At 33.5% G+C, this 12,484-nt stretch overlaps 1 protein-coding gene across 2 annotated transcripts in view; it reads left to right on the top strand.

The window, feature by feature from the left end:
• The first annotated feature begins 411 nt into the window (after positions 1 to 411).
• The window catches only part of LOC106466382 (integrin beta-PS-like), a 110,690-nt gene continuing 98,617 nt past the window's right edge, over positions 412 to 12,484 (top strand). The window contains exons 1-2 of one of the 2 annotated variants that reach the window (XM_013926665.2): positions 412 to 624; positions 2,605 to 2,681. In XM_013926665.2, the coding sequence (XP_013782119.1) occupies positions 2,615 to 2,681 (67 nt within the window). In that variant the 5' untranslated portion in view covers positions 412 to 624; positions 2,605 to 2,614. Of the gene's footprint in view, positions 782 to 2,604; positions 2,682 to 12,484 lie in introns of both variants that reach the window. The other variant, XM_013926664.2, reaches the window with a different exon arrangement.

Raw genomic sequence — 12,484 nt, 5'->3', positions numbered from 1 at the left:
CAGAGTTTACTTATTCAAAACCTTGAGAAAAGTTCTTGATTTGTTTATTGTTGAACTTTTTGCGCAAAGCTACACAATGGGCTAGCTACATTCTGCTGACCACGTGTAATCGAACCCCGGGTTGTAAGTTCAGAAACTTACCGCTAACCCCTCAGGTGGACCTACTTCAATGTAGTGTTTAAAAAAGAATGAAAAGAGGATTTTAAACATATTTACTTGTTTATCAGTAAATAAACAAATAACGATTTTGTTTTACAAGTTTTACCATTGAATAATTATAACATATGTAGATATATGATTAATCCTATGACAACGTAATAATAATATTATAACTCAAATATTCTACCACGCCTGTGTGCAGCATCAACAATTAGTCACACACATACACACACGTGAATATATACACACACACATATATGTGTATATGTATTGATAGTTGGGTGTGTAGTATTTAGTGTGTGACGTTTTAATTAATTTCAAATGTTTAGATTATTGAGTAAGCCGGGGCTCAGATAAATGTAGGGCTGTAGAAGATCTGAGAGCATTAACGCACCGGAAGAAGTTTTCGACAGGAAGCCAGGCCAAACTATATGATTCATATAACGCAAACATCCGTTGAGCATGGTAAGTGGTAAACTAGTTCGGTGATTTCAGCCTTTCTTACCTAATGAATGTACTTTTGTAGTTGCATTTTGAAATTTCTCAGCTTGACATAAATACTGTACACTTTAACTTGTTAAAAGCGTAGAAGAAAAGTTATATAGCCATTATAGTTATACAGGTAAGCTGTGTGTTTTATTATTATTATTTTAATTTAATTAATTTAAATCTTGTTGTGTATAGTATTAGTAATTAGTATAGGTGTGTTTGTTTGTTTGCTATTATTGATTATTTGATTTGATGTCACGGTCACACCAAATTTTATTTTTAGTGTTACTTTCTCTATTATTATTATTACTTATTAGTACAACTATCAGGAGTCTAGCTAATAATAATAACAAAAAAAGTGCTGAGTGAACAGTTTAATATTTAGAACCTAGTGAAATTATATTTTTGGTGTGGTATTTTCCGGTTTGCAAGTTGCAGGTTTCCCTCAGACTAGGTAGTTAGGGCCTGCCGTCTGGAGGTTTGAAGAATACTAAGTAATGGAGTGTGTGTTTGTATATTTTTCTGATTTCTAACTCAGTTCTTCAGGAAGAAAGAGTCAAAACACAGCAGGTCCACAAGAATATGCTTTATTACACACAATTATATTTCCAACACAATTGCTAGAACAAGAAAGAACAGGGGCAAGTGTGTCTGTTGTGGCTGTGTTGGACTGGTAAGAGAGCCAAAGTTTAAAAGTTCATCAAAACTTCTGAAAAAATCTGACTAATAAAGGAAAACTTGCCTTTTAATGCAAAATATACAATAACAAGCCAGGTGTGCATATGAAACTATTCTGTATAAAACTTTCATCCAGTCATTTTCAAGTAATGTGGAAGGTGAAACCATGGGCTATTACTCAATTTGCTGACAGAAAAGTCAGCTTTCTATTCATGGACATTACATGCTATTTTTCCTGTAAGATGCTCAGTTAATTGCTAATTAGCAAAGAGACCTCAGAAATAGTTAGAAAAAAACAAAATTAAGATGATTTATTTGAACAACTGCCAAACTAAACTGAACAAAAATTCAGAAATTTTGAAAATCTTTACATATTAACTAAGGTAGTAGAAAACACACGGTACTTTCTCTATCCACAAGGACAAGTCAACTACAATACATATATTAAATAATTGTAATATAGTAATTTATTGTTATTGTGGGATAAAACAAATCCACAAAAAAATTATATATTTTATTTCTTAGTATAAATTTGCTAATAAAATACAAACATGCATTCATAGCTATATATCAAGTGTGTAAGTTTTGAAGTTTTGTGATTTCAATTCTAAATGTTAAATTACTTTAGATAAAATGTAAAAAGGAGCCTTAATACATGTATGTTTTTGTTTATGTAAAGTATGAAATTTTGAACCTATTCAAACATTTATTTAGTATCTGTAATTGACATGCCTAAAACATAAATATTGCATGATTTTCTGTTTTTTAATATTTTTTTATAACAACTTCTTTAGTACTTCAGCACTCCAAAGTAAGAAAATGAATTCTTAGCCTTAAGACACCTAGTTTATTGTGCAAAACATTTTTTATTGTTGAATGACTGAAAAAATAGAGATTAATAGTCAGCTTTTTAGTATATATCTGAGTGAAGGAATTATGTAAAGTGTTTCTGATACATAATCTTGATGCTTATTATATATGTACATCAAGAATATCTTTTTACAGAATATTTATATTTAAATGTTGATAGACAAAACTCTTCATCAGCATTACCTGTTATAATTCTATATTTTGATCAGGTAAGAAATCTTAGTTGCTATTAAACCATGTAAAATTACATTTAATGTGACAAATGCACAACAAACTAATGCACTAGTCAAATTTTAAAAGTTTATTATTGCTTATTCTTTTTTGTAATGTATTAATAGCTATCTTAAAGACAATATATAAACAACATGTTAATTTTCATTTCTCTATTGTACAATTTTTTTTTTTTAGGTACAACACAATGAAATATTTTACCATTGGAACAGTTATTATTTTACTTCAACTGTCAGGAATATGTAAAACTCAAGGTAATTAAAATATTACATAAATATTTATGATTTATGGGTTGTATATATATATATATATATATATTGCATTACTATTATCGGTCAAGGTTGTCAATTTATTGTCACAATGGATAATGTCTGTGGTAATAGCACCCAAATGTGTTGGGGATACCCCATTTATCAGACAAAATCCAAATGCCAAAGTCAGTCTAGTCAGCTGTCGTGGAAAATCATAAAAAATCAAATAAGGGTATGAAGCTGAGTGCTTACATCTACAATGTCTCAACTTATACTGCTTTCACTGTCTATAGCTAGTTGTGGGAAGGTAGTTACCCTTAAATTACTTAAAGTAGAAATGAAGCCACCCTAATATTGGTTTTTGTCTGATAGATATTACGAAAGACATTATTCGTTATGACAATATATACAAACATGGTGAGAGGGAGAGAATGGTGTCTTTGTTTTAATAGCTGGAAAAATGATAGCAGCACAGTTTTCAAATAATGTATATTGTTTAATGTCATGATTTTTATGCTTTACATAGAAAATTGAAAAAATTAGGTATTTGTAGTCAAGATGTAGCAACATTTTATTAGGCTTACATGTGTAGTGTAGTTATTTATTGTTTTGTGATATAATGCAAATTCATTTGAAAGTTGTATATATTATTTCTTAGTTTAAGTTTTCAAATAAGATATATGGACTTACTTATAATTGTATATCTAGTGTTTAAAATTCTTTGAAGTTTAGGATACAACATATTAGCAAGTACTTACTAAATGAAGATAATAATGTATGCTGTTGATAATGGTAAGGCAAATAGGATTTTAGGTTGTATCTATAGAAATATTGAATTCAAGTCTAAAGAAGTTGTAATTTCATTGTAGAGGTCACTGGTCAGGCCACTTTAGGAATATTTTGTTCAGTCTTGGGCTCCTTACCTTAGGAAAAACATTGCTGGAAATGGTTCAGAGAAGGATTACTAGAATGGTGCCTGGGATGGAGAGGTAGTCATAAGGAAAGGTTGAAATCTCTCAAATTGTTTTCTCGTGAAAAAAGAAGAGTTAGGGAGATCTGATTGAGGTGCTTAAGATTTTAAACAGAATTGATAGTGTTGATGCATCATCTTTTTCATATTTAACAGTGAGAATATTTGAACTATGGGACACAAATATATAAATTTTGTCAGGGTAGGAGTTATCTTTAGCTAAGACAGTTCTATTTTTCTAACAGAGTGGTTGACCTCTGGAATAGGTTGCCTTCGGATGTTGTAGAGGCAGTAAATTTAAGTGAGTTTAAGAAAATGGCTGTTAAGTATAGGAATGATAAGGGCTGGTTTTAAGATTTTTTTTTATTTAGTTTAGAGAATGGAACAACTGAGATGGACCAATAGGTTTATGATTTAAGTTCTAAATGTTAAATTACTTTAGATAAAATTTAGTTAAGAGACCTTATTAAAAGACAATTATTTTATAAAGAGTAGAAATGTAAGTGTACAAGACCACTTGAATACTAGCAGTAATAATATTATTTAACATGATGTTTTACTACTGCTACAGTGTAGTTGTAACATTGATAAAAGTGTTTCCAGTTTTATAAGACTTAACTTTTAGAAGCTATAAAATATTATATGAAAAAGATTGGATGGGTGATCTAGGTAGGAGAAAATTTTTTTAATGAAGCTTGGAAAATGTTTATTACTTTATCATACTTCATGTTTTTGAAAATGAACATATATATATTTCAGAATTTTCCTTCCGATCAAATGACCATTCTTAAGTGGATTAATAGAAAAGTAGAATTATTACTTAAATAATTAACAAACAAGATCAAGCTTATGAGCATGTAGGATGTAGAATAGATAAGAAAACTACTATTAAGGCTATAAAAGGAATATGAAAGTTTTTCAGCACATAACATAAAATTTGTCTTGAAGGGTTGTTATACTGGTAGTTTTGATATTGCAAAAAAAAGTAAAATATAATGCTACCAGAAGCTTACAGAGAAAAATAATTTAGTTGAGGTGTTTAACAGCTTTTCTATTAGTGTTTTTTCTTATCAGGAAGTGATTTTAAATGATTAATGTCTTCTGATGGGTCAGTAGTAAGTTAACTGACTTACAATGCTAAAATCAGGAGTTTGATTTCCCACAGTGAACAAAGTGCAGAAATCCCATTGTGTAGGTCTGCACTAAGACAACAACAACAACAAATGATAAATATATTTTTCAAGTACAGAAAATCTAAATCTATTACTTTCAAATAGGCTGGCTAAAAAAAGTTTAAAAAAGATTCATTATTTGGTGAGGAAATGCCTGGCATTGACAAGAGTTATGTTGGAAACATAGTGTTCAACAAACAATATGACAAATCAGATATTGCACTATCTAATGAAATCAAATTAGATATTAATTTTACTATAAATTGGATAATTAGGTAACATTTTCATCAACAGGTTATATCACAATACTACCCAGACATAATATTGCTGGTACGTCCATTACACATAATATTTATTGCATCATCTAACCCACTGGTGCTTTCTACTAGCTTCTAACCATAGTACCATTTTCTTCCCTATTGAAATGTTAAGAGTTCTGGTAGCTGTAATACAGGTAGTAATTATGTAGTTTAAATAACCATCAGGCTTATCCATTGTGTTGCCACTGTTTGCTGCAGATGGTCATAAAAGCAACAACAAACACAATCAAACAACTGTTTCAGTGGAGGATTGGGATTTTAAAGCATTGTCTCACATTGCCACTTGCTGTATTTCCTTAAAGGTTCTGCAGTGGCCACTCACTCATGTAAAACTGTACATCTTTATTACATTTTCAAAAACTATGTGATACTGTAATGGTCTAAACAAAATGCCATTACAGCCAAGGTCAAACAAAAACAATTTATTAAAATATAACAGGAGAAATAAGAAAAAAAATTGTAAACAACTGGAATACAAATTTTGTCACTTATAAAAAACAATTAATAAACCCATGCCATTCCAGGACTAGATACAAACATTAATAAACAATACAATATCAATGTCTCAATGTGATTAATTTCAATAAATATCAAACAAATTAGAAAAAGAACCAGAAAAAAAAACCTAATTCACCAGAGAATAACAAAGTAAACCACTTCTCAATATCAAGAACAATATGGAGCAATAATTCTTTCTAACTATATCTTGTGAACTAACTCATTTTCAAAATCAAGGAAGACTTTTATTTTAGTGATGAGAGTATGAGGTTACATCTCATGTGACTAGCTATTACCATAAATCTACATAATCTTTCACAACATTTAATTTCTGTATATTACTGCTAGGGGAAGCTTGTGTCAGTTTCGTAATACATTCATACTCAAAATCAACGTGCTCTGGAGAGAAGGTGAGTTAATATAACTAAAAATTCATTGTTGAACTAAACAGTAGAAGGTATAATAAATGAACAGTAAACCAAACCATAACAAAATAATAAGTAGAATTTGCTATCTCACAAAAGTAATTTGATTAATTCTATACTGAAATGAAGTGATAGCTCAATTTGTGGCACATTTTCAATATGTGTGGCCACATCTGCAATACTATCTGATCCAAAAATTCCAAATTCAGTCAGCTATCAAAAGTCATAATCTGATATCCAACTGAAACTACTAGTTGTGCGTATGGCCACATCTGCAATACTATCTGATCCAAAAATTCCAAATTCAGTCAGCTATCAGAAGTCATAATCTGATATCCAACTGAAACTACTAGTTGTGCCATCCCTAGCTTTAACTATATGTTATTTCTGAAACTTCTCTTGATTTTGGAGAAATTGCTGATGATTGGAAAATTGATGATGCTATCTCAATTTTTAAAAAGAAAGGGTTATGGGAAGATGTACAGAATTATACAGGGACTTGCTTTTCCTTGAATGAGGGCAATCTTGTTAACATGTGTTTTGAATTTTTTTGTAAAAGATTAAATGATAAGTTAGATGCTTATGGGATTGCTGAAAAACTCAATTGGTAGATAAAAATGTAGGTTTAGCAGTAGAATGCAAACAGTGGTTAAATGCCACTTTAGGGTTATAAATGGCCATTTATCAATTAAAATGATGTGACTAGTGAGTTTATTCAGGCTTTTTAAAATGTTTGTTATTTATTATTGTTTATGGCATAAACTTGGATAACTCTTGGACTATTATTAAATTTGCAGGAATGAGTTATTCTATTGAGAATATTTTTGATTTTAAGAAAGGACCTTAACAGCTGTAGTGACTGGAGCATAACATGGAAAAAATTGAGTTTCAGTATTGTGAAGTTTAATAATGTATATGCACAGTGTATTTTATGCAGTTGGTATATGAAGATTTGCAAATGACTTACAGTTTGTATGAAAGGTGCATCAGTAATGTATAAAAAAGATTAAGATGTGAATGTTAATAACAGTCTAAAGCTTTATCTCTAACCTTAGTAAGAGAACTGACATAGTTTTGGGATACTTTTATATGGATTTTGGATTTAAGAGTAAAAAAGTAATTATAACTTTGAAATAAAGTGAGGTTTTATTTGGAATACTGTATACAGTTTTGGTCAGTGTACTAATTACTGAGAAATATCAACATGTAAGAAAGAGTTGAAGACAGATTATTAGGAGGACACCTGGTTCAATATGTTTGATCTATAAAATTTTAACATGTTTTTTCTCTGAATTTGAGAAGATGTAGTAGGGACTTGATTTTAGTGCTTAAAATTGTGAGGGAGGTATACAATTTGCTCATGTAGGTGGAATGTAGGTGGTAATTAATATGATTAGAATATGAGGGATGGGAGCTTTAAACTTTGGAAGCACTTGCTTTTAAAAAAGTTTAATTAGAATTTTAAACTTTTATAATGATTTTTGCTCTTTAAAATATTTTAAATTGGATCTGAAGGGCTGGATTTTAATTTGGTTTTTGATAATTTTGTTGTTGTTAATGAGTGAGAAGAAACTTTAATAGCCTTCTGTCACCTTAAATTTGTTCTATGCTTTTAGACAATGATTCTTATCCAACATCCTTCATAAATTCCTAATGGAATCAGTTGTATTTGGAAGGCAAACATACATTGTATTTCAGTACTTTGAAGTGCTCTATAATTCCCACTATCATGTGACCACTACAAGTTTAGGATTGTATAAAGCTCTAAGATACAAAAAAGATAGTTCTCAGAATTTTTATGTTCTCTTTAACAGCAAGTATAACTGATTAACTTGATTAAACAATATAATAGATTACCTATCAGTATAAATTAATCAAAATTATTATTCAATGACATTAAAATAATCAATTAAATGGAATTAGCATTTTCAATTATCCAGGTAATTGGAATACTGCTATTATGATTTTTCATTATTATTTTTAGTAATTCAAGGTTATTCAGCTTAATAACTTAGTGTCATGACTTAAAAAGTAATCAACTAATCAAAATTAGAATTTCCAATAATTACTATTTTTGATGATAGCAATTATTCAAGTCTCATGTGAGAATAGACAATTGATTGAATGTAACTGATTAATGAGCTCGGCAATTGATTAGTTATCAAATTCCACTAATCACACAGCTCTAACAGAAAGTACATTGTGTGCCATCCTTACTGACTGTATTAGTCTCTGGACAAGAATTATATTGGGACTGTTTCCTATTCTATCACAGAGGCATTCATATAGGTGGATATGAAATTAGTTCTTAAATTTGGCCAAAAATTTTCTTTTATGGGATTGAGGGCAAGGGGAAATGTTGGCCAGTACATTTTTACAATAATTCATTGAAGGCAGACAAGTCTTTAGGAGAAGTATTATCATCAATTAGAATGAAATTAAGCTCATTAGCATCAGAGACAGACCTGACATTGGTTGCTAAAATCTTGTCTCAAAAATGTATAACATTTAGAGCAGTGCTCTTAACAATGAACAAATCAATGTGTCATTTATTGCACATACCACCCATCACTATTAGAGAACAACACTCTAACCTGCCATGTTCAGCCACCAGACAGTCTGTGTAATACTTCAAGTTGTCTCCACACACACACATAATGGTGGCTTTCATTGAAGTTAAGACAGATCCTGGACACCAGGACCCCTATGTCCAGGGAGTTATTTTCACACCAGTATTCTCAAGCTTACCAATTTTTAATGGTAGTAATTATGATTATACAAGTCCCTTTCTCTCATATGCCTTCATCTGGCTTCTTTCATCTGCCTGTGCAATTTTAATGGAGTGCTTGTTTCTCTGGGATCATATGTTTGGGGTTGCATGCCAGTGTTCTTCCTTATTCTCCTTGGTTTACTCTCTCTAACATGCTCCTTCTTTGTCTCTCTCTCTAAATCCTTTCATCCTGCTTCCTCTTTCTCCTTCTCACCACTTCCTGTTCCTCTGCTTCCATCCATCCTTCCACTGCCCATAGACTTCAGTGTTGTCAGTCATGGTGGTGACTATCCCATAAGATCAGGGTCAGTTGGTCCTGTTTACTTAGCTTTATGGACCTTTGCCCTCCATTTGCAGCTAATAGTGGAGTACTGGGTGTTCTATCAGTGAGCCCTCCTCCTTCATTGTCTCCTGTTCCAATTGCCTCCCTCATTCAAGAGATCTTGTTTCTTGCCATTGTCTGTGGCAGTGTTGGACCTAATGGATAAAGATTAGAGTACAGGTTTCTCATCCTTTTCCAGGATTTATTCTTGTCTTTTCATGGTTCCTGAGGAATTTATAGCTAGGCATCAGCTCTCAGTCAGTTTCTCAACCTCCATCAATATACCATGGGGGGACTTTTCTCACTTTAAGATGATTTTTTGCTCCAGGTCTTGGGATGATTTAGGTAGACTTATTAGATACTTCTTTTCCCACTTGGTTTTGCCCCAGTAAGCCTCCTACACCTATCCTCTTCTCATTCTTTGGGTGGTGAGTCTGGGTTGGTTGGTCAACCCAGAGAAGTTGCATCTGTCATGCATTTAGTGTCTCATTCGTTTGGGTGTTTTTCAGTTTGCATCTTCACAGGGCCCATTCTTCTCCTCTTTTTTTTGAGGGATGTAGAGTGATTACTATACCATGTGCTATCATTTCCTTATCTCACCATGAGGGAGGTTCACTCTCATTTGGTGATTTGGGCTTCTATGAAATCCTGTCTACAATAGACTCTGCATGGTCATTGGTTCCTTGCTTGGGTTCCCTTGTCCTATGCCATTTTCCTTTTTCCTTCCTTACTTAAATACTTCAGTAGTGACTTGATACACCCAATATCATAGAGGATGTTCCTCTTTCTTCCTGTCATCTGGGGCCCCATCTGTTTCCAGATGCCTCATGGACGAGATGGAGGACATTTTTTGACTCTCAAGTGATTTTGGGTCAGTGGTCTTATAATGATTTATCCCTTCATATCACTCTCATAGTGCTTTTGTTGGTTTGTTGGACTTTGATTCATTTTCATGTGATGGTTTGTGAATGTCTAGTGATGATCCATATGGCCAAATCTGATTTTTTCTCTTATATCATTTGCCAGGTGAGCAGCCAGTCTGGCTCTCTCTGTTTCAACACTCTCAACCTCTTTTTCAAGACCCATTTTATATTCCAAATGCCATGATTCTTATCCAGCCCAACAAAATACTACCTTTGGAGTGGTCACTTAATCTTCTGGTGTTCTAGTGCTCTCATCGGGACACTCCTCTTATAGACACTTTTACCACTCATCTCAACACCATATTTCCCCTTTTCTGATCCCCAGTTTTGCATCTCTTAGCTCTTTCTGTGGATGCAAGACAGAACTGGTCCAGCCTTTTTCTCTGTGCCTACCCTCCTAGAAGTTGTCTCCCTCATGTGATTTCTATCATTCTCATCACTCTTGTTGAGTCCTCATGCTTACTCTGCCCTAGCTGGCTCAGCTTTAGTTTCTTCTATTGAACCTTCTCTTGTTCTCTCCTCCTACTCCTTCAGCTTCACCCTTCTCTCTCTCCCACCTTGCAGTGTCATCACTCTGGCTTCACGTTTCAGTTTTGTCCACTTCCTTGTGAGATGTAGCCTTCTTTCCTTTTTTGTTCCTTTTATTCTTTCTTTCTCCTTGTCTGTCCATGAGAATGGTACACATTCCTTGGTTGTTCTCTGCATCATGCTTTCTCCCCTTCCTGTCCGTCTATCCTCTATCTTGCAGAATTTTTACATGGCTGTTCCCCAAAAGCTTATCACTTTTTACCATTGCTGGCTAAAGGGCAGCTCTACTTAATACTTTTGGGTTTTCATGTTATTGTCATGTATTCTTCTCGTCTGACCTTTCTGTGTTCTTTCATTCCTTTTGCCATCTTCGTCCTCTTCATCTGGCAGTCTTTTCTGATTGGAGCCTGAATGGCAGTGTGATTCTGGTGGTGTAGATAGTGTGTACTCTCTTCTTACCATGGGCTGGAAGAAAAATTCCTGATGCTGCCTGGTTTTGTATTGGGAAAAATCCACCACATGCAGTTCACCTCTCTGGCTGGCTTTACCCATTCTACTGCCAGCTGGATATTGGTTCCTAGGTAGTTTGGTGTTGGATCGGTGCAGGACCAGCCAACATAAGTCCTTACATGTGGTTGGTATGGGCCCTCCTTCTACCATGGAACATGATAAGACATTCCCAATGCACATGGTTTTTGACTGGAGTTGACCTACCACATTTGCATTCCCCCTTTCTACCATTGTGGGGATGAAGGGTTTCCGGGGTGGCTTAGTGTTGGTTGTGTACTGGGTATCTACACGTGTGCTCTATCTAGGTTGCCAGAACAAAAGTTTCTTTTCCCTTCCACTTCCTGATATTGATGTGAAAATGGTTAGGAACCTCCTCTTACTGGGGATCAGAAGACACATACCTGACGGTGCCTAGTTTTGAACTGTGGTTGACCCATCAAACATGGTATGATGCAACCTAGCCACTCTACATCATCAAGCATGTCCATTTCCCCTACTGGACGTGCTTCTCTTCTGTTCAACTTGGTAACATGTATCTTCAATGTTGGCAAAGAGTATACCATGGTACAGAAGGGGTACGGTCTCCCATAGGTGTGCACCTATATTGTCTTAGTATAGGATGTCACAGTCCATGTATTGTTTTTGTATGCTTTCTGAAGGGGGCTTATCTAGGTAACTTTTCCACTGTTCCTACACCATTTCATTGTAGGATTCTTGTTATAATGTGAGAAAAGGTAAGGTATCATATCGAAAGTTAAAACTTTCCAACACTGAAAATGTATTTCCAATAGATATTTACCTCCCTCAAAAATCTCCCCACTTCCAGTGCATCTTTTCTTGTCTAATCTTCAAGTGATGATTGGGTTCTACAGTACGTAGGGAGGCAGCTGAGGGTGTGTCGCACTCCCATTGGTGGAGGGCTGTTTCATGCTCATTTGCATCCTACAATGCAGCTATACAATGTGTAAACACGTGAGATTAAGTGGGACCCTCAAGGCTAGTGGTGAGTGAAAATTGCAAATATAGAGGGCAGCACAAATCAAGGATAGCTATTGTATGAAAAGAGGTAGGTATTTATTGGAAATACATTTTCAGTGTTGTAAAATGTTAACTTTTGTTCATCTAATCTGTTTATCTATTAACCCTTTCAAGATGGGTCATGGGTGAATGGCCATGTCATCTTGTTTGTTGACTCGTACTTAAAATTTTATTGAACTACTATTTCATGAATTTATGTCAATAAGTTTGGTATCAAACTGTAGATTATATTTTAGTACTATACATTACTCAATTTCTTGATTTAAAAGTAAATATTAAAAAAAAAACAGATAAATATCAATTTTTGTGTGTCACATGATATGTTGAATG

This window comes from Limulus polyphemus, unplaced genomic scaffold (genome assembly GCF_000517525.1).
Source record: "Limulus polyphemus unplaced genomic scaffold, Limulus_polyphemus-2.1.2 Scaffold2243, whole genome shotgun sequence".
Taxonomy (NCBI): Eukaryota; Metazoa; Arthropoda; class Merostomata; order Xiphosura; family Limulidae; genus Limulus; species Limulus polyphemus.
The sequence above is the reverse complement of the archived record's forward strand: the minus strand, read 5'-3'. Positions and strand labels throughout refer to the sequence as shown.